At 42.8% G+C, this 23,803-nt stretch overlaps 1 protein-coding gene across 1 annotated transcript in view; it reads right to left on the bottom strand.

Annotated features, from left to right (window-relative positions):
* Positions 1 to 1,017: 1,017 nt before the first annotated feature.
* The window catches only part of RPIA (ribose 5-phosphate isomerase A), an 86,474-nt gene continuing 63,688 nt past the window's right edge, over positions 1,018 to 23,803 (bottom strand). Inside the window, exons 6-9 of the mRNA XM_078679029.1 lie at positions 19,439 to 19,507; positions 15,782 to 15,923; positions 10,913 to 11,012; positions 1,018 to 1,664 (exon numbers count right to left, since the gene is read on the bottom strand). Coding sequence (XP_078535155.1) covers positions 1,567 to 1,664; positions 10,913 to 11,012; positions 15,782 to 15,923; positions 19,439 to 19,507 — 409 coding nt within the window. The 3' untranslated portion in view covers positions 1,018 to 1,566. The remainder of the gene's footprint in view (positions 1,665 to 10,912; positions 11,013 to 15,781; positions 15,924 to 19,438; positions 19,508 to 23,803) is intronic.

Below are 23,803 nucleotides of genomic sequence, written 5' to 3'. Positions count from 1 at the left end.
CGGAGGCTCAGAATACGGAAGTGGTCATGGGGGGGAAACAGACATTTGCAATGCAATAGGACTCGCATTTACGCGAGAAATATTGCATTGAAAATGAGTGTGGGTGAGGAGCAGGGAGCGAAAAGGCACGAACAACGAGAGTGCGGGGGGATGAGAAGAAAATAGTTACTGTGCAACACTCAAAGTAAAGGAGCCAGTAGCCTTGGAAGGGGGCATGGCTTCTCTCCCATACTAAACTACACTAGATCAACCCCAGAGCCGTGACGCGCTGGCTCAGGGCTCAACCTAAAAAAGCAACAATACTTTACCCATGGGTATAGGTTTTTTAGATATCCGTGTGAGGTTTTGGGGGGGAAAGTGGAGAGATATATTTGCATGTTACTGACTGGTGCATTTCAGGCACTATTGGGTATATTTCAAATTAAGGTGTTTTCAAGTATTATAACAAGCACTGGCTATGCCAATAGGTCTGGCTTTAAAGGAATGATGTATGGTAACGGGAAGCATTACAATGTAAATAGCATGGGGACAGATATTTATTTGTGTGGAAGGAAAGGCCTGTAGAATAATATTGGTGTAGGTTAGAAGGTCAAGTGGCAGTTGCAGTCAAGGCAGTCCTAAAAATTCATGTTTATTAATGACTTCCTCCTCTCATCTCTGCCACTACTAGAGAAAAACACAACAAATGATTTACTTATCCAAGACATTTTAGTAGCATTACAATGTCATGTAGGCACTTATGAAAGCTCAAACTCCGGCAGCTAACTAAATAAAATAATCACAGCTGCTAGAGGGCAAGCAATTTTTCGTGGAAGCACACAACTTCTACCCAATCAAAACATGTACTCCCGGGTTCATCCATGTGGGCGTAGCCAAATCCTCTATCTAGTGATCACATAATAGTCTGGCAACAGATGCACTGTCAAGTCAGACCATAAAAACGCATACACATGCCGAGACACAGAAACTGTCTATACTTCTTTCAGCAGGTTTTGAAATGAAAGCAAAACAAAAAAGTTAAGGCTGTTTGACTGAAATATTTTATTGGCATTCGTGATTCGTACCATAACATAAGTGAAATATGACGCTGATACAGCAAAAGAGACAAACGATAAGACAAATATTTGGCTTTTACAAAATTAAGAATATATCTGATACTATTGCATTTGAATCAATGGATTCAGTGTCTTACGAGTGTTCCACCAAAATTAATAGTTCAATACTTTCAGCTTCTTAATATCATTTAAAACTCAATTGGCACAGCGTAGAGTAAATGGCATGCACATAGAAGGCAAAATTGGAATAAACTGCAACGATGTGTTGAAATAAACATTTACACCAGGTCCTAATAACATTTCACATTATAAAATTAAGGTTTTTGTTATTGTAGAAAGACAAATATGTAGCCATCAGCTTTCCTCATAAATAGAAAAGGAAAGCTTTTCAAAGGCTACCCAATCCATAAATTGCATTATAACCAAAAAAGGTCACTGCGGCACTTGGGATTGGCTCACCGGGGCGGAGTAAGTGCACTGGAATAAAGAAAAGTGTGTTCCTGTGGTGGTGTTAATGCACAGGCTTGTCACGGACACTGACCGTTCCGTCTTCCATACCAAAGTAGACCTTCTCTGCCATGCCGATAAAAAGACCAGTGTCCACCACACCTGCAAAACAAAGACAATCATCAATGTAGTGCTAGTGAGCTCACCTCAAATAGCGGTCTCACCCAAACGCAACTCGCCCCCAACTTCAAATGTGCGTTTGGCTTGAATTTAAAGATGGCTCAGTACTCACTTAACTAAGACACTGGGTAAGTTTGCGTTAAAATACAAATTCTTATCTCCTGAAAAAAGTTAGTGGTTCTTGTGTTCAGCAGTTTGTCCTCCAATATGGAAACTGCTTGCAGTCTTATGCATCTTGTGTTTTAATGTGCAACTCCATAGTTACACATGTCTGTAATATTGTCCTCTGTTTTCCAGCTTTCTAATGCCACTCCCTGTCCTCAGACACGTAGTACCAAAGTACACAACGTAACCCTCGACTTTTAGTCTAAAATGCACTTTTGCATTCAATTAAAAAAAAAAAAAATCTAAAAAAGGGTATGTACCATACATTTAGCACCATCAGAAATCAAAGCAGGAGAACATATCATTGCAAATAGAACGAGACAATTTAACAAGCATTTACAATGCAATGGTTTCGCCTTTTGAAAAGTTTGAGCTATTGGCATTGTAAATGACAAAAATTGTATTTATGTGTTGGTTTTGAAAATAAATAAATAAATGGCATTGTCATTTACAATGCCAATAGCTTAATCTCTCGCAAATGCGAGACCTATAGCATTTGCAATACTCATATACACATACTCCGACCAATACACATACTCAGACCAATACCATACAGGTACGAATATTTCAACACCCAAAACATTTTCATTTTTTTGAAAATGACAAATAATACATATATATATATATATATATATATATATATATATATATATACACATATTTTCTATAACATAACTAAGAATTATTTTTCTGGGTATTATTCCGAAAACAAATTAAGTGGACTTTCTCCATAGTCAGAAATTATATATTTTTTTATTTTTAATACGAACCGAGCATGCTTATGTTAATGAGGTGCACGCTAGTTGAGATTACTTTTAATGATACTCCTCGGGCTACGCTGTGTTGAAAAAAAAAAACACGTTTTCGTCTATAAATGAAAAGAAGATTTTGCGCCGGAGAATGGCCTCGGAAACCATGGGAGTGTGCAGTGGGCGCCATTGAACTGTTTAAATGCAGCAGGGCGAGGAGCCCAGTGTGGGCTTGCTATGTTGAACCACGTCAGCATTGTCTATGATGGCGGCGAATTTAGGACGTCGTCAAGTCGTAAAGGTTAATTGTTATGTACTCTTACACTTTATTATTATTTGCAGCGCTTAGAAGCGGCATAAATGCGGTTTGAAGCCCAATAAGGAAGCGAAGTATTTACCACAAGTGTTTGAACTAATGCGAGCCCACCCACAACACCGGCCGCCCCTCAGGCACGAGGAACAATAGCGAGGAGTTCAGTGGTAGGCCTCCCAGGGCTCTGAGCCCCTGTGTCACTGCACCTGCTGCACCAATCGTAGATACGGCCTGAAGAGGGAACGGAGGCGCGGGTTCAACTCTTGGCGCTCAAGTTAGAGGGCCTGGAGGCACATACATATCACTCGTGTGTCTGAGCCCCCAGACAGTGACTCAAAATGGCGGAGCACCCACGAAACACGTGTCCGTGTTCCCGGGGTGGGGAGGGAGCTCAAAGAAGCAACATTAAATTCGACCGCACTGTAGCGCCGGTGAACGGTGCTCTGGTCGGGTGTGAACACTCGTGGGCTAAAGGGCGACACAACACCCCTTTAGGAACAAACACACGTGTTGACAGACTGGCCGTCTCAAGTCTATCTGTAGCGCCGCGCGCTTCCGTGGGCCAAATGCACGTTTATGTTAATGGGTGTTTAGAGAACACCTGTTATCTACAGGCCTGCCCGCTGCCCCCCTCCCCTCCAATAGAAGATCTGCAGGAAGCGCTATAGTAGCCGGAGACAGACTTTTACAAACGCGAGATGTACCCCAGGGGGACTGGACAGCGGCCACCCGAGCAGACCTGAAACCCACATACACAGGGCAAGCTCGACATCGTACGCAGACAGGAGACAGCCCGAGTCCGGGCCTTCAAGCCTTAGCCCTGTACTTGAAAAGGTTAACATTTCTCTTCAGCTGACATCTATTTAACATCAAAGCGGTCCTATAAATAAAACGCAGGCACGTTTCGCCCACAGTGAGCTTTACTGTGAACTGGACACAAACATTTCACTAAAAGGTGCATCCGCTCTGACGAGTGGGACGGGGCACACTCACTCAAGACTGCTTTTGCAAGGGCGGAGGGCGGAAAGTCTCAAACTTCAGACGTTTGTTTGCAGCGTGTTCATGTAATCCTCGGCTGCTCTCTGGGTAAACATGCCACACGTGCGCACTGAAAGAACAAGCATTTACAAGTGGGGCCGGGGCCGGAGACACGGACAGCGGGAGGGGGGCGGGAAAGGGCATACGGACAGCGGGAGGGGGGGCGGGAACGGGAACAGGCACAAGGACAGCGGGAGGGGAGGGGAGCACTCACCAGGACTTCTTCCAGCGGCGGTCGGCCTGGAGGAATGACCCCAAAAAAAAAAAAAAGAAAAGAAACCATGGCCGCAATGACGATCGCAAGGGGGCGGGATGAGTAAAAATCGCTGGAACGCCCACGAATCTGCTCCGGCAATGACGGACAGATCTCTCTTCCAATGGCTAGCCTCCATTTATGGAGCTAGCCAATGGAAGAGAAGGCGGGACAAAGTGCCTATACTGTTAAAACATAAGATTTCGCCTGCGCGAACACTGATGCGCAGCGGATCGCCAGGCGAAACCTAAAAATAAAGTGTAGGGCACAAAGGAACAATTCCGTCACAACTCGACAAAAGGTCAAATATGTGTATAGCTGATGAGGATTAAAATCAAACAATTGCAGTGTGTGCAGGACAGGACCCTGAACTCAAGTGATTGCACCATGGTGCTTGCACAGTGTAAAAACGACCCTCTTTGGAAAGGCCTTCACCACTTAAGTAGCCAAAACAGGGACCAAACAAAACATCTACCTGGAGTACAGCCCCCCCCCCACCCCCTGGAAGAGTACATTCGAATTCAGTAGGCACTTTTAGCCACAACTCTGGACCAGTGTTCATAAGGGTGATCTTGGTGCTGTGAAATACCATAAAAAACAATCACACAAAAAAGAGCATTCAGAAAGCAATGATTAGTGTCCTCAACTGGTCCTTCAAAGCATGCACGTCCTTGCTCACCAGGTCCAGCCAACTTAAAGAGATCTTGGAACTCCTGTCCTTAGTAAAGTCAGTGGGAATTATCACATAGCGCCTGCAAGATCACAATCTGCTTCATCTGAATCAATCTGGTTTCAAGACATTTCAAAGCACAGTGCCTGCTCTCCTGGATATGTGGGAATATCTTCTAGAAACGAAGGATTAGGGATTACCAGATTTAACTTCATGGATCAAAAGGCTTCAACTTGGCGTGGGCATAAAATTCCACTTCACTCACCGAGTTTTACCCACTCTATGCACGGAGTTTCAAAATCTCAGCGTTTTTCCCCGCTCATGCTCGCCAACGTTAAGTTGGTGAGAGCGAGCAAGGAAAATCTAACCCCGGACAACCTCCTGGCAAGATTTCTCAACACAGGACATCGGAAATGGCAACTACAGCTCGCGTTGAGAAAGCTTCTGTTTGTGTTGAGTAAGCTGCCTCTCAAGTAGAACAACTACTCAGGCGGCAGAAAAGAGCAGCGCCCTCTTGCATGGTGCCGCTTGCGAAGATTTTCCAGCACGGGACAAACACCCGGCGCTAAAAATCAGTGGAAACGGCACAACCTCACACTCCGCTGCCTGCGGAACTCCACATAGCACAGCAGTTTTTTTATCACTTCGCGGAGTTCCGCATAGCAGAACTCCACACAGGCCTACCTTAAACCTAATTGACCAAGATGTGTTCATGGAACACTTCAAAAAATGAACTGGTATGCTGAAAACTGGTTTGTACTCCTTTTTAGTTATTAGTTATATGAGCATGCATGTAAATCCCCAATCTTGTTGCTCCTCAATAATCCAAATTATCCCAGAGCCTACTTTTAATGGCTCTAAGAAATCATAGGCACTACTATGGTAGCCCTACCGGCTAACAAATCTTTTCAGATCAGCTACATACAAGTAAAGCTTGATAGTTTCACCTTAAAGCACATGAAATGTCCCTTGCTGTGTCTGTCCCAACCCTTATTTACGATATTTGGTTAATAGTAGGGACTTGTTAAAGCCGCTCTTCAGGAAAACATGAATGCCATGTTGACTAAGCAGTGCCATCAAGGAGGACAAGAGCAGCACCCAGAGATCTCTGCCTGCAGAACTCATTTCCATTTATAGATGGCTAGGGGGGAATAACTTATGCCCCAATAGATCATAAACAGTTGTGCTAATCTCTGCTAAGGAAAGCCCAACGATGTACCTTTCCAATTGCCAGCATTGGCAGAAAGCGCCCTTCTCCCAAAATCAAAGGCAACTAGAGTTACCAATCTGGAGAGTTAATCTCTTTCCTTCTCAGCACCAATGACCCCAGTAACCAAAAGTGCAGACCTTCAGCTACTCATGCTTGACAAAATGACACTCATGCTCAATTCCACTGCAAGGTGATTCCGGTACAAACTTTGGTGCTACCTTACCTGCAGCACTGAAGCGGAGTGCAGACTGACCTCTCACTAACGTTTAGGAAATAACTTCAATTACAGCAATACAGCTAGGTGGTGATGATCATCCTAACTAGTTCCCAAGTGATTTAACCGCTTAACCGCGGCGGAGGAAAACACGGTGGAAAACTTCACAATGAACCCACTGTCTCTTAAAAAGTCTAGTACCATCCTTGGCCTCTTATGTTCACCTTAAGTCACCATAAGTGTAGCCTGCCATAAACAGATTCCACCTCTTCTGTTATGTTACCTTATTTTAATTTCTTCAGTTATTCTTCTACTTTCATATGTTTTGCCTCAGCATTTTCTTTTACCCCATGCTGGCACACAGTTTTCATTTTCCAGTTTCTCCCTGTTGAAAAATACATTTGTGCGGTTCCACCAAGTAACTGGGTAACCCAACCGTGTCTTGGCAGTTGGGCAAGGTCACAGTAAAGATAGGTAAAAACTGCAAAAGTGGCAATAAAAGTAAAATATTGAATGTGGGCTGCAGTCTAGCTTTGTATCGCCATATGAGATTACTTTAAACCATAAATGTAAATGTAAATTGATACTTGTATAGTGCACTACTCACCCGCAAGGGTCTCAAGGCGCTTGTACGAATACCGCTGTGAAACCCATCCTGGCTTTCCCTGTGAGGTGTCCACTCCTGGGCACCCCCAAGGTGGAGGCCAGGCATCCTTAGCGTTGTGGGGGCTGTTGTGGAGATTAAGCAAGCTATTGCCCAGAGTTGCAGGGTGGGACTCCATGATTGGAATAGGCACCGAGGCGAGAATTATCAGGTCCGTGGAATTTTTGAGCCCAAGACCCGCCGAGGCGGGGGATTGAACCCTGGTCCCGGGCTAGACCTCTGCATCAGGGTCTGCCGCTCTAACCATTGAGCCACACTTCTCCTCAAACCATGGCATCTGGGCTTCCATTGCAGCCCTAAACCGCTGCAAACCAAATCTCCAGTAAGCACATCAGAATAAACTTTAAACTTGCCTCCCTACTGCACAGACTGAAGCAACTTTTTGCAAAGGTATGCTCCAAGTATAAAAAGCATATTTCCCGTACCTAAGTGATTGGGAGAAAGCGAAGCAATCAAACTTCACTGCTTTTTGTAGTTATTGAAAACTAAATTCATTACTGACCTTTACTATAAATGTCACAAAGATTATTTCTAGAACATTCGCTCATCTCTGCCTCAGATCATGAGTGCCCAATAAACTGAGCTTACTATGTTTTTCCCCTCAAGCAAGGTTTATAATTCAAAATCCACACCCCGGTTCTGATCTAGAATAGGAATAAACAAGGAGAACAAAGGGCCAGCGGTTGCAGCTACCCTGCTGGAAGATCTCTGGCAGAACAGCATGGGAAATTAATCACAGGAACTTCAACCAACATGTGTCTGAGGTTTGAGAGGTGATAAGATGCCACTAAATGAACACAAACCACAGCCAAGAACTCTGAAGATGGCACATGTATAAAAAAGCGGAGATCCAGGGAAGGAATATCTTTACCATTATCCTATTTCTTGAAAGGCTGGCTCTATTCCTTCATAAGAGTGGCTGAGGAACAGTGCTTGTTGGAGTTGGGGTGTCAGGCGAGAGAAACACTCCATTTTAGCAGGCAAGACCAGTGGTGGGCTAGCAGACCTTCAGAAGCTGGAACAGTGCTGTATCCTCTTGGAATACACCTGGAGTGGGGCTATCTGGGATTGCTTGAGCCAGATGTCAAATGTAAATGTAAATGTAAATGTAGTATACTTGTAAAGCGCACAGCTGCCCCAGCAACGGGACGTCCCGGCGCTGTATAACTCTGGGGAACCCGTCCTGGCTTTCCCTGTGGGATGGTCCCTGCTGGGAGTCCCCAAGGTGGAGCCAGGCATCCCCGGAATTGGTGGGGCCGTTGTGGAGATTAGGCAAGCTAATGCCCAGAGTTGCCGAGTGTGACCCCTGATTAGAGTAAGCACCGAAGCGAGAATTATCGAGTCCGCTGACCAAGGTCCACGACCCTGCCGCGTCGGGAATCGAACCCTGGTCCCGGGCCGACATCTGCTCTCGGGTCTGCCGCCTCTAACCAGTGAGCCACACTACTCCACTTCAAGAGAACCACTACCACATTAGGGAGTAAATAAATTGGGAAGTTAGTAAACAGACAAATGACCCTCCACCAGCTATTGCTGAGTTACTACTATTTACTAGTACCGCATACCGCAGCAAGATATCCCTCTGCACTCATTCCACTGGAAGTACATTGTGTACTTTACCTCATTTTAACACAGAGGCCAACACATGACTGGAGGATACAGTGGCGAGAGAATTTGTGAATATTTTCAACAGCTCTTTGGTGTGATCACTTCTTTCTTTAGTGCTTAGATTTATATTTCATGCAGGAATCACCCAGGCCTTTTGACTGGGATTGACGTGAACAAACTGTGGCCCGTAAAATGCATGCCAGGTGATAAACAGAGGGCAGGGTGCATGCATTATACAGCAAATGAAACCTCATGCTTCCTCAGATTTTCATTTACCTTTATGTTGCTCTTAGATCTGTGCACTCGGTAAACTAACCAACGCAGCTTACATATGCTGAGCTTCTGAGTAAAGGTGCGAGGCTGCAACTGGGAAAGATGCAGCCTTTTCAGTCTCAGAATCTGCTTTCACCCGATGAGAGATTTTTTAAACCAGAAAACCATCTCAGAAAGCGTTCAGCCGCCAATCCAATCCAAAAGAGCTTTAGGAAGATGCAGTCACTTACAAAGATAATTGTGCTCCATAGCCACGTTGAAGTTCGGTGTTATCTGATCGCCAAGTCAAGTTCAAATCCCTAGCCCAGCATGTGCAGTAAATCAGCCTTACTTTGGTGCACCTTACTAAAATGGCAAATTGAAAGACTCTTATTATCGATTTCATTCATTTCAAAGAGATTTAGATTGGTTTTCTTCACTTCCCGTTAACAAATTTTCATCACATTTTGCTCAGTTACCAATTTCCTTTTTTTTTTTTTTTTTTTTTTTTTAACTTTGTTTAGACCTTATTTTACATTATCTTTTTAACTGGGTTGCTCTTGAGTTGTGGAATGCTTGCACCAACCAGTCTCTATGTGAGCCATGATGTTGGCCCACACTACCCATAAAAATATCATTGATTGGCTTCTGGCTTTGGTGATTTTGAAGATCAGATAATGCAGATATACATGCTCCTAGCCACCCGTCAAAATCTACCCTGCAAAGAAGATTTTGTACACAAGGAAAACCAGAAAGCTGGTGAGCAAGCTACAGCAGAAAATAGAAAAGAAATGCTGCAAAGCCAAAAATGTAAAACTGTAGTTGGTGAAGGACTATTATCTTTCACTAACATTTGCAAAAGGAACAGAATGATGAGGGAAAAGGGTCCACTGCCGAACATAGTGAAACAATACCTAGAGAAACAAGAAATGGTGTAGTACGAGGAGAGAACTACCTCAATTAACCAAGTGGCATGCTTTAAATAATTCTTTGAATAAAAAGGTTCTTAGAGCCTTTGCACAACACGAGTAACCTGTTACAATGTAAAGAAATATACACTACACTTTGTGATCATAGTAACTACACTGTGCTGATTGCATGCAATACTTCTCCTCCAGTAGATACCACACAAATGAGTTTCTGTTCAGCTTTAATTAATAAACTAAGTTGTCCCAAATGTATTCCGCACCATCAAGTTTTCTCCTTACAAATGACAGCGCTATTCCTATAGGTGCATGTGAGAACATTCTTTAACAGAATATCACCGTTTCCACCTGAGATGCATCTTTTTGGAGTTGCTGTTTTAGTAATGTACTGTCAGTAAAATACATGTAACATCCCATATTTCAAAGTTTAATATTATAAAGCAAGTGCATACTTACTCACCACTGCCACTAACATATTAACAAGCATTTGCAATGCAATCGGTCTCGCCTTTGGGACCTTTTATGTATTTAGCTGTGCAGCACATTAGCCTGGGTGCTGAAACATCTACTGTTCTTTAACATGAAGGTTAAGTAAGCATCAAACTGCTTGAAACGCCAGGTATGGGATCACATGGAGAGAAATATTGCCTTTCAGCGGGAAATGATATAGTCCAAAGCGCCCGTTTTTTAATATAAAATCAGGGCTTCGTTGGTCATATCACTGAAAATACAAGATTTGAAAAAAATACTTTCTACGGGTCCTCGTGGAAGACAATTTCTTTGGACTGGAATCTAGAAAATGCTAAAGAGATTCTGGTATTTACTGACCTCTGCTGGTCGTTTTCTATCAAGAAAGTTAAACAGAGGCAGTTGCCAGCAAAATTAATAAAAGAAAGTCCCTCAGCAGAAAGCAATTTTGCTATTTTACTGACCTCTACTGATCCTTTTCTATTAAGACAGTAAAATAGAGGCAGTTGAACAGGAAAAAACGTCCCTAAGCGGAAGCAGACAAGTCCTAGGGCTGATCTCCAGAGCCCACAAAGTACATATAAGTATATACTAATATATAAGTTTATACTAAAGTACATACAAGAGGTCTCGAATGCTCGACATAAAAAGGGCCAGTAAAATGTACGCAATCAGCCAATTTCCCATGAGAACCGGTTACCTGGAATCATTTTAATAGCTGTGTTCACTGTGCTCCAGTTGTGCAACTTATCAAATTTCCAGTCTAGAAGGAAATTGCCATTATCCGTCACCACTGGACCCTGCGGAGAAAGAAGTGAAAGGAGGTCAGATTTCTTTAAAGTCCATATCTCACTTGCACAATTGACCTAGTTATCTGCAGAAAGATAATGACGCAAACCCAGAAGCAGACAGTGAAACTCATCTTAGAGATACAATAATTAAAAAAATAGGGTGTACGCTCAAATCCCCTGTGGTGCAGTGAACGTTTGTCACATACATGTACATACACATAAGCTACCTGAACAAAAACTGACATTAAATCTTTTTCAATGTTAAAAAAAAAACTACTTTTTTTTTAAAGCTGAAATAAAACCTAAGAAAAGAAAATGCAAAGTTAGTCCTTTCCAGACCTCATGCACCTACGCTTTGCTCAAATGGTACCGCATCTCCCCTTACCCTCTCATTGCAGTCAGTGCAGCTGCAGGACTGTCAGCATGGATCTTGCTCAGCTTCATTCATTTCTATAGGTTGGGGTAACTTTGCATTATTTTTCAAAAACTCCATCTAATGTCAACCGTCACCAGAACTTATAACGCATTAGTCAATCCATTTGGTCAAAAACACAACACTATACATATGATCTCTAATGCCATAATTGACTGTCGTGACATGTGGATACCATATTTCCTTGCTCTGTCCTCACCATGTGACAAGGACTCTCAGTTGTGCAGAGCGTAAGTGTAAGAAAGACATTTTTCATCTGTGCCTCAAGATTCTTTAGATTTTTGTGAATCTAAATAGTTTGCATTGTGACGTGTAGGTAGAGTGGAACTGCTAAACCGCCCCTGACAGCATGTGCCTTTTCCTAAACAAGCAGAAGTAAACTCATTTTTGGTTTGGAAGCACTAATTTTGCCACTAAATGAGTCAGCAACCATGATGACTACAAAAAAAGGCCTTATGTATTGCACTCATTTAAAACACCTAATCTATATGTTTCAAGTGGTAACTTAAGCTGACGTTTCATGTCACCAGTGAGGCTCCAACATCATAAAAATGTTAAACCTATGCAGTTGGAATAGCCTAGCTAATTCTAACAATAGCTCAGAAAATATGGGAACATCATTTTTGCATCTTATAACCAATTAGCTAAAATAAAAATCGCTATTCACAATGGATGTTTATTTGATAGGCTATACAAATTATTCATATAAGATCACTATCTTCCTTCCTAAAAAAAAGTAGTTTGGTCAAATTACTGTTCAATTGTCTGCCAGTGACCAAAAATTACTTTATAGAACACATTTTTTGCTGGAGAGAAAAGGAAGTAGCTGTTGCAGTTATGAGGCAGTGTCACACACATAGGGGGCCGTTTATGACGAAGGTGGGATCGTCACCAACAGCCTGTCGGTGGCGGTCCCACCGCCATCGAAACCACCTTATCTGCCCACCATATTTCAATGATCGGGAGGATGGTTGGCAGTCAGCAAAACCGACCTCCATACATCCGTCTGGCTCTTTGAGCCCGCCGGTGCATCAGAGGGTGTCGTATTCCCTACCATGGTGGCGGTGCCCGATAGGCAACGCCGTAGGGATTACAATATCCCTTTCGTTAACCTGCCATGGAAAGGCAAGCGGAAAGGGACTTTGGGGGCCCTTTGCGGGCACCCCTTCCCCCCAGCCCTCTGTTATGGGCACTGGATGGCACCTACGGTCCCCCCCTACATATCCCTGCACCATGTGGCAGGCACCATATGGTGCCTGCCACGTATTGCAGGGATGTGTCAGGGTGTCCCTATTTTGCATTGCGGCGGGTGCTGCAGCCAGCAGGACCCACCGCAATGCAAAACATAGGCATCGTGTACAGTGAAATCCTTAACACACAAATACCTATCCCTCAAACACACCCTTTCCCATTCGTCATGGCGTATTACCTCTTCTAATGCAGTCACACAGTCCAGAAAACCAATTTAACACTTGATTTCACTATTGAAACTTCTCTAATAGAGCCACACTCATTGGCTATCGAGACAGAAAATGTGCCCTAGAGTTCATTCCCCTAAAATGTAACTCATTTTGGGCAGCTACTAAACACATGTTGGACTACTCTACCCATACTGTTGTCATGTAACAAGTAAACTAATGGTTTGTGGTCAGTAGATCAACTAAAAATGTTCTTTCCGACAAAAAAATCATTTAATGAATAACTCACCAAACACAAGCTGGTGCTTCATATTCAAATATACTGGAGTTGTGCTCTGCACCAGATAAACATCTGGAAACAAACATCACTGCATTCTGCTCAATGCCAATGCTTTGGCACCACACTGCTCCTGTTCCTGTTGCACTGGTGTAAACTATTACACAGTGGGCATCATTCTTGAGCAGATGTAATGGAGGTGCCTTGATAATCAACCCTTTCATCCCATCAAGCGCTACCTGTTCCTCAATTCCTGCACATAATTTCCCCTTTCTCAATAACATCCTCAGAGGTTCTGCAAGATCTTATAACCTTTCTTGGCTACATACACTTGGTGAGGATACCGTCTTTCTATGCTACCCTTTCATTGAAATACCCCATAATATCCATTTTATCCACTTCAAAAGCTAAGGAGTGAATTTCTGGTGGTAATAATGCCTTGTGGCACTTTCTCCTCATACAACATGTCTTTCACAATAGTGATGGGTGAACCGGAGTCCATGGCCGCACTAAGATCTACCTTACCAATTTAAAATCACAAATTGGATGACATCTTCTTTTGTAATTTTGGCCTTCCACCATCTTAATCTACAATACCACTCGCCCATGCCATCCAATCTATTAGTTTGCTGTTCATTTACTTAAAGCACTGTCTGCACATTGTCACACACTGTAGAAAAGTGGATGAGTTTCTTGCACTTCATGCAAGCTTCCCTCACTGCTGGACAGACATTTAAATCACCATGTAGGTATCAACCCAGGCGGTAATAAACAGGACTTGCCCACATAATAGTGATAGGACACAACAACCCACTTCCGTAGCAAAGGACAGTTTTTTATTAAAACAAAATTCATAAAAAACCACAATAACACATTTTTTTTTTTAAAAGAAGGCATGTGAGGACATGCATTACATATAAACAATTATATAAAATACAATACAAAAAAATTCACAAAAATCAAAATTTCATAAAAGCATAATGTTAATTCCTGAGTCAAACATAAATAGACATTTGAATCAGCCATAGGATTGTGTGAATCCCACCTATAAAAATGCCCTTGTTATTTCCTGTATTTATCTCTTGTCTCGTACTACCACTTGGTGTATATACAGTGCTCTTGGCTTTGCCACAGACTGCACCTAAAGACCCCTGACCTCCCACTGAACCAGGATTTTGCTCGTTCCTTAGATCACGTACAGACCTCTCAATGCCTCTAGTTATCTCCAGGGCTTTATCAGGAGCCTGGTGCCTGCAAAACAATGGTCTCTCGTGTGTCCTACCATAATAACAAGTGACTATTAGTTGGTCTATCTGTTATTTATCCAGTGTGGAAGATAAAATCTTCAATTCTGCTAAAAAACAGTTGATGCTTTCATGTTGTTGCTGCACACAGATGATAAAACTATGCCTCTCCACTATTACGTGTGAATCATCTTTAAAGTGATTCTACAGTCTCTTTATTGCTTCCACAAACCCATTCCACATGGCAGGTACAGGAGCTGATGGGATAATCAGTTAGGTGATCAAATATCCTCTGGCCTAGTGTGCCAGGACAATTATACAACGCCTTTTTCATGGCAGGGTCAAACCTGGTGCCATTTAGGTCTATTAAGTAGCCATGTCCTGTACCATAGGCTCTATTACATTCTGGAAACACATGGCTCAAGCAAATATTAGATTAGTAAATTAGCATTTGGAACTAGACAGCCACTGGATTTTGAGCAGTGGAAAAAGGTGTCTCACAAAAATTCTCTCTTTAATCACTTAGAAGCAGCTTTTCCTATCTAGTTCTTTTTCTAAAACTTGTCTGTTATAATTGAAAATGCGCTCACCTAAGAAAGTCTTCACGTGTTAGTCAATTATTTTGTTTTCCATTTATGTTTTCACAGCATAATGCAGCCTCGTATGTGCTTCAAATTGCTATTCCATAACACTGTAGAAACAATCTCTCTGTTGTCCAACGACCTTTGTGAAATGGCCGACACGTTCTGCCACTCACGCAACCAATGGGACACATTGTGAAGGAATAAGATCATCTCTGCTGCCAATCCGGTTGTCTGTTTCAACCAACTCGAGGGAAGGACAGACCCAGAAAGCTAATGTCACGCTGTGCACCACATGCATGTGTGAACTGTCCCAGTTCTTTCTTTCGATCTCCACCCCATCCTTCCCGCACTCATTGACCCTGCCCGACAGACCTCTCCTGTACCTCAGCCACCAGGCAGGTAGTAGCGACAGACCTCAAGGTTTTGTTTCTATGCACTTCTTTACTCTTTGGGTTCAGATCTCAGGATTGTCACCAAATTATATTGTGTCCAAAGAATCACAGCATGACAGCGTTTAGTTTAAAACTCCAATTTATTCAGATTGCGTGAAGAGCCAGCAGAAAACGTTCCTGTCAGCAGTCGCTCCAGATGCCAACTGCCAAACAATCCATGCAGTCTGGGACGTACCCCAAAAGATGTGACGCTAGAACGTACAACCTAAATGGCAACGCACATTCGTACACAAACATGTAACATGGATTTGTTCCCTTCGCTCCCTTTATATTACATTAACCTGCGATGAAAGAGGACATCGGCTTACTGCCAATACCACAATCATTCTCCGAGTGTGTCATGCAAGCCCAAGCGACGCAATGTACTTACAGCTTTACTAACGGCCATTCTTAGTTCAGCGACTCCTCCAAACCTGCTGGCCAGAGCTTTGGACACTGGCACGTAGGCCATTGGAATGACTTCAATTGGAATGCCTTTCTTCCACTGTTCTCCAAAATTCTTGGAATCTTTCCTGGAAAAAGAAAACAAAAATGTAATTGTGGTTTCATTTTTATGGGACAGGTAAAGGTTTTTCAGTTGTAAAGTACATTCTTAGGTTGTATCCAGCTACTGATTGGGCACATATCACCGTATTTCAGGAAGCGGTCTTGAACTACACCAAAAGTACTGCCTGTTCAGATAAGGAGCATGACGATTTCACAACGTAAATTGCAACACCCACAGCAGTCCCTTTTACAGAAGTTTAAAGCACACGAGAAATTAGATGTCATGCTCTTGTTAAGGCCGTTCGCACGCTTTGAAAAAACAGACGGCCATGAAAGCGCTTTTATTTGGTAAAAATACTTTGACTATTGGGTTTACAGTCACAGAAATGCTTTGCAAATTGTCATGTAGCTCAGGGTGCCTCCACTTTCCATTGCTCCTTTAACCAAAATGCACAATTCAGAATCATTTGTACTAATACCAGAAGTTCAAATGAACCTAACGTAAGAAAAATAGTCTACAAATTATGCACACTAGATTCGAACTACACTTTAAATCTCTAGTATTACATTTATTCACAGATAGTGGCAGAAATTATGAAAATGTAATAATTTGGCTAACATAAAAATACAATGCTCTGCTGATCTGCAAATTAAGTTGACTAAGCTGTCCAAAAGCAGGAACTTAAAACCTCAACCTTTTCACAACTTACTGAGGAACTGGCCACCTTCAGTTACAGGAAGTGTGCAGAACTGTTACAATTTCCTGAGCAACAAAACTGTTACTGAGTGTGCACTCTGTCCTATACCTGCTCACCTTCACGCCGCAGAACATACCAAACTCCACAGATGCTTATTTTAACAACTTGACATGCAGTCCCAATGTCCAAACATTCTACAGAAAGCCATCAGATGGTTCCCATAGTATTAGAGTTCTATTTGAAACTAAAGAAAATAACGTAACAAACAAATATTAACTAATGTTTACGTAAACACCAGAAGTGTAATATTTCCTCCAGCAACACAAGCATCTTGTTACAATAGATCTCGGACGAGTTACTTGACTATATTTATTTTGAACTCCCTTCTAACCTTGATTGATTTTAATCTAGTTCCAAAGATTATCCAGCCTGGTGCCAAAACCCAGAGACACAGACTCCCAAGATTATAAAACTGGTCGCCAACTATGGTAACGGTGAGTGCTTACCATGAATTCAGTGGTTTAAAGCGATATATTTATTTTCATCAAGATCACAAATGGAGCCAGCAAATATTTAAGAGTAAGCACTGTCCCATGTTAGACAACCGTACAAAAGGCATGACGTTACGAATTAATTGAATTGTCAGAAGCTATTTTTATGTACATGGAGGGGCCTTTTTCAGGATGCATGGATTGGGTCATGCTCCTTGTTGGGGGGTGAGAATTGCATCCCTCAATGGGCTGCTTGCAGAGCACTTTTAGGAGAACTTGTATCATGTGTTCATGGATCACAAAGGCCCAATGGATGACCCCCTGTAAAAATCTAATTTTCAAAGGATATAAGTGATAATAGATTGGGCAATAGCCAGTAGTTTAATTATTTATTAGCTGGTAGTGGATTCGATGGGAAGTTTTTTTTCTTTATTTTTTTTAAATGGGACTTGCAGGAAGTAATTATCCAAAGAGTCACAGGGAAGTGGTGGACATGTTTCTGTCCTAAAGCAGCCGTAGGGTCTGCGGCATTCATCAGCACCAGGAACTTGACCAATCTAAATAATGATGAGCCTGGAGTAGTTGGTCCTCAAGTACAGGTCCCTAACATGCATCAATGAGCACACAAAGGTTGGGAATAAAAGCTGCTTTGGAACTTGCATATTCCTTGATAGTTTTACTATGCCCTCTAAATATAAAAAGTTGGTCAGGGTGGGATTTGGGGTCCTGGTGTTGCACGCAATGAAAACTATTACACAAGTTACAAACCGGCTGGAAGCCTTACAGCCAACTCCACGTGGCCCCCTAGAACGCTCAACCCCTCATTCCCCCCGTGTGAAGAATGGTTCCTATGTTAGATAATGTACAATAAAATACCACTGGTGCATGTTTTTATTACTGCAAGACATTTTCTCAGATACATTTCCCAATGCCGGCACAGAAGCCTCAGTGCTCCAGAATGAAGGTGTTCGGAGTCAGCCGAACTCAGATAAGCTTGTGCAGGTTTGCGTACTCCACATTGCCCACCGTGACAGATCAGCTGCGTCTGTAGATTGCTCGCAGAGGCGACATTTTGTGTTGCGATTTCAAGTGTCTCAACAACCCTTGTTAATATGCGCTCAGATAAGGAATGCTCGCTAAATCTAATTAACAGAGCAAATGTAGATGAGTAAACATCTGCAACTGTTTTTAATGTGATCTGAATAATAACACATGAGAGAGTACGTTTTAAAATGGATGAGGTTATTTTTCACGTAGACAAGGGTTGTGGAGACACTATAAATAGTAATACAAAACAGCACCTCTATATGTGAACAATGATAGAGCCGTAGCCGAAACGCATCATGTTGGGCAACTAGGAGTAAATAAACCCACACAAAACCTATGTAATATATATGTCTCTCCAGGAGTACATTTAAACCCTGGCCATAGCCTCATGTAAAGAGTATGGAATTTGTGGTGCTCAAATATGACAATTCATGCCTTAGCAGGATCTTCTCTCCTTCCATGTGCACGACAGGCAAACAATATATTATGTGATTAATTCATACCATATAACATTCTCTATTAGGATCCAGGCTCTTCCTAAATTAGAAAACAACTGATATAAGAAAATGTAGTATTTGCAAGACACTTAAGTAGCTAACCAAGGCGATAGAGATTTGGGACCTGAGATAAATTATTAGAATGTGTTATCCATCCATCTGAATCACCAAGCCTACCCTCCACTACCAAAGGTGCCGAATGCTCTGCAAAAGGGAGCCAGATTTCAACTGGAATTCTAAAGTATCTGAACTTCTTGAAGAAACTCAAGTAAGTTTTCAGCCAAGTCATGAGAAAGAATTTGTACAGGAAGGTTTACCTGATTATGTCAGACATGTGTCACTGAACTGGTTTGTTAGAATTACACACAGTGTCTGAACCCAAGGACCATGCCTGTTCGGGTCATTTAGAGATTGCAGGCATCTGCTGTGTCGCCATCACTTGGTCCTTTTTCATTTTAGCGGGTCCTGCGCTCCTATCATTTTTATGCTCAGCCCATAACACCGATTATGGTGTTCTCAGGACTCCTTGCTGTGCCACACCTTATTTAACATCTACACTCAACCCGTTGATGCTACCACAGATTTATCGTTCAAATCTAAATTGACGAATAGATTCTGAGGTTTGGAAATGCCTGTTGAAGGTGGCCATACCTTTCCTTGCATGCCTGGTGACGATGTACGGCTGGATGGGGCGCAAAATAAAATTAACTGAGAAAAATTAAACGTTTAGGTGGAAATGAGGACACAAGATCGAGTGCTCCATTCCTCAGAACATAGCTTGGTCCATACCCATATCCAATTACTTTACCTGAAGTCAGCAATGACGATGAAAGATTTTGCACAGCCAGCGACTATCTTCTCTTGTGCCAGACAACCTCTAGAAAGTGAATGAAGGACAAGCAGCGGTTAATCGAGGGAAAACAGAATACGGTATCACTTTATAGATATGACATAGCAGGGCAACCTAGAACTTTATTGTCATACAGATAGGGATTGGGGCTCCAGACAAAAGAAAGTTACCTACCTTTTTAATTCAACAAATTAGGCTGGAACTGCACAAAAGAAATAAGGAATACGTTCAACGAGATTTTACACTTGGATCACAGGCATTAGGGGCAGCGAGGTGCCGCGTGTGGGAGTTCTTTAACAGCATCTTTTCATTTAGACACTGCAGCAAATTTTCTACCCCTTGCACCCACTCGCCTCCACCACCCTCTAAGTGCCTCAGATCCAGTACACTGTGCCAATTTCCTGCTGCAATTCCCGGGATTTCAATGAAACAACGATGCATGAGACACATTCTACTTCATATTTCACCCCCAGGCACATTTTCTTCATTTATTTCAACATTGAAGGTACACCTGAGCAAAGTGAGCAAGGGACTCACGTCTGAGCATACCCTGCCAACTTAGGGCGAACAAAGAAAAACCAAAGGTGGTGATGGACGGAGCGTTGACAATACAAACACTCACCCCCAGTCAACTGATCTGGGTTTAATCCATCACCGTTCTTTAGCTCACTCTGCCACCCCAGTTCAGACATGGCCATATGCAAATCAGTCTGACCCTGTGCCTCATGGGAACAGTCCAGCCCGAACTGCCAATCGATGTCTTCCCTGGACCGGATTCAAGCTTCCCAGGACCGGTTTCTGGCATTACAGCCGTCTTCAGCCGGGCTTGCTTGACTCCAGTGGCAAAGTGAGCAAGGGACTCACGTCTGAGCATACCCTGCCAACTTAGGGCGAACAAAGAAAAAACAAAGGTGGTGATGGACGGATAAGTGAGGTTGAAGCACTAGCAAGAACGCAAACAGTGAATATAATAAAAAGTGAAATATCAGAGTCTATGTGAAAATGAATATGGTGATGTACAAAAGGCGATCCTGTGGCTTTCTGGAAGAAGGAATGAGCGAGGTCAGAGTTAATGGCCAGAGGAGCCAACAAGATCCAATAACAAATATTGGGAAGATTGTGATTTGTTTTTGAGTTGGAGACTTGCTGCAATACGATAGTATATACATTGTCTGAAGAGGTGGGTATTCACTGGATTCTGGAAAGTAGTGAGTGTGGTCAGAATTCTCAGATAAGAGGTCAGAGCGCTGCAGACTAAGGAGGATGCACCATAGAATTTGCTTTGTGCTGTTGTAGTTGTGATCAGGGTTTTTGTAGAAGGGTTTTATGACCTCTTACACCCCCATGGCCACTCCAGATGGTGAGAAGATCAGCAAGAGATATTAGCGTACATTCATGGCTGGCCATGAGGAAAAGCACATTTTGGATTCTGGTCGTAATTGACAGCTGATGCAGATCGGAGTAATATTGTCCAATTTACTTGCAGAGTGGACTAACATAGCAGCTGAGGTCAGTACAGTTGATAGGTGAACTTCTAAAAATGCATTTCCAAAATCAAATCTCGATACAAGGAAAAGGGCAGCTGTTTCTAATAAGTCAGAGAGAATTTGTTTATATGTGGAAATGAAACTTTTCGGCTCTCGCCATCCGTTGATATACAGACCAGAGTGAGGGCTAAATTAGGTGTGAAACTGAAGGATTAGGCTAACATAGTAGTTATGGCTGCAAATTCTCCCGGCTTTGTGTGTAGCACAGCTTCACATCCAATCTGATTATGTTGACATTGAGAGGAGGAGAAATTAAGTTTTCTGGGAGTTTAGGAGAACTTTGTTGCATCCAATTATTTTAATAGGGATAGACCATTTCGAAGGATAGTTCTTAGTTACACTGCATTTGCATAATGGACAAGGGTAATACCAGAGTAACGATCAGGTTTTAAGGTGCAAGGATTGATCTTGTGGATTCCCACATCTCACGTTGGCAATAGTCAGTTAGGAATTCGTTGAACCAATCTAATACCTGGTCTAAAAAATCCAAGGTGGTATTCAACTATTTGTAGAAACCTTTTGTAGTCAACTGTATCCAAGGCTGCCAAATGGTCTAACAGGATGATTAAGGGCGAGTTGTTTTTGTCTTGGATACGGTGTACCTCATCTAGCACCTTTAATATTGCTGTTTCAATGCAGAGGACAGGTCTGACATTGGTAGTCTGGTAATTGGCCAAAACGTGTTCTTCGGATATGATAGACTTTAGTTGATTTGGTATTCTTTTTTTTCCCCCATCTTTGCCAAACCATAGTAGGTTGGAAACTGGAGGAAAGTCAGAAGTTAAGATACGATCCAGATTGTGTTTTCTGATAGGGGTTCATCTGGCCTATCTTAAAAAATCCAATCTGTGTTATCCCAGTGCACTCTAAGGTATGATGCTTGCAGTACAGTTAATCAAATGTTTTGGTTGGCGCTACATCTGTTACACGTCGTCAATCCGTGCCTTGAGACAACAAAAACATGGAGTGAGAAGGACCAATTCTCACAAAGATGTGCACTCCGTAGCAAGAGGAACCTCTCGTTCCTTCAAGTTTCAAAATCAATAATAGTCACAAATTAATGTATCATTTTTCCGATGATTCAAATATTTATTTTCATTATTCACATGTTCATAATGTGCATCTTATGATTTAATGATTTTTTTCATCATGGATTGTTATTCCCAATCCTTCGTAAACACAATGCATTTCGGGTCAAAATCAAACGACCCTTCTTCAGGGGTCTGTAAAGGAAACATACAGGACCATGTTAATTACCCACATATATTGTGCTATGTCATACATCATAATGTAAAGAAAAACACGACCAAACGAGTCGAAATAATTCCTAGTGTGCTGAATTAGAAGTTGTAAAAGCCATACTCTTTGCAACCCTCGTGTGGAAACTCAACAAACTGACATTAAACCTAAAAGCGGGCTAGTCAAAAACATAGCTAAAAAATTATCGTGAAGTCAATGATTTACGAACAGCATGTGTTAAGATTTAATCATGCTAGCGCCATTCCCATTCTGGACCCAATACGTTAAAGTAGCATGTAAACGTTTGTTTTCTATCTAAACACTTCTGACCCCCTTGCAGGTGGGAGGCCGTGCTCTCTGGTCAGAAACAATGCCTGCTCCGGAGGACGGTGTTCATACTCCTCCAGCAGGATGGCTAGTGATTTAGCATACCGAGGCCAGGGGCTTCAAAGATCCTGGGGCCTTTGAGATGCACCCCGGGCTAGACCTGGGAGATGTCACCCCCTGCCCTGAGGCCCATTTGGCACCAGTATTTAGGTGACCCCTCCCACCAGGAACTCAAGATTCGTCTGCCTGAAGAAGGACTAAGAACGGCCAGAGACGTGAAAACTGTGGACCAGCATCTTCCTTGTTGCAAAACCCTGCCTGACTGCTGCTCTCCCGCCAATAAATGACACCAATTTGTCCAGAAGCAGTCTCCCCAAACTCTTGGAGGTCTGCCCAGCATTTCCACGACCCACCAGCATCTCCCTTGGAGTGAAGGAGCCACTTCCTTGCACAAGCAAGCACCGACTGCAGCTGCCCGGTCCAGCACTCTGACAACCCCCGGAACCAGTGAGGGAACAGCACACCAGCAAAAGATATTCGTTCTCCAGGGGTCAGATTAGTCTCCCAACTGAATTTGGAGATGCCGGGACCCCCAGGCGCCGCCCTGCACCAATACCTAGGGTACTGGAGCTAGGAACACCAGGAACCGTGAGAATCTCTAACTCACCAACCTGCTGGACAAAACACCTTTGCACTCGAGCTCTCCAGCCCAGATTCACGTAAACAGACGGTGTCTCGGTGCCCCCCCCCCCCCACCTCCCATTTGAGCTCTACCGGACTGGTCCCCCACCCTCTGCTTGCAGCTTTTGCAGGGTCAAGGCTTCCACTGCAAAAAGCACCTCTGCACCCAGACACCCCAGGACAGGTAAACTTGATCTGTTTGTGCTTTTGTGGACCTTGGCCCCTACTTACCTCAAGTCCAGAAGAACAGTTCTGCAAGTCATATGTAACTGTAACTATACAGTAAATGTGTCTCCCATAGGATAACATTATTGCCTCAAATCTGACAGCTGTTTTCTACTCTTTTTACTGTAAAATTTGATGAAGTATAAAGTACTTACCAACGTTTCTAGGTGTTTTGCCACCCTAGGCTAGAATTGAAAAAGGCCGCCCCCTCCCTTTTACTACCATCACTCTCTCCCCCTGTAATCCAGGCTAGAAGAACTAATTGACAAATGAGGCTCGTGGGTGCCAAGGAACATCAGTTTGG

This window comes from Lissotriton helveticus, chromosome 2_2 (assembly GCF_964261635.1).
Source record: "Lissotriton helveticus chromosome 2_2, aLisHel1.1, whole genome shotgun sequence".
Classification (NCBI taxonomy): domain Eukaryota; kingdom Metazoa; phylum Chordata; class Amphibia; order Caudata; family Salamandridae; genus Lissotriton; species Lissotriton helveticus.
Note: the sequence above shows the minus strand (reverse complement) of the source record. Positions and strands in the feature narration are given on the sequence as shown.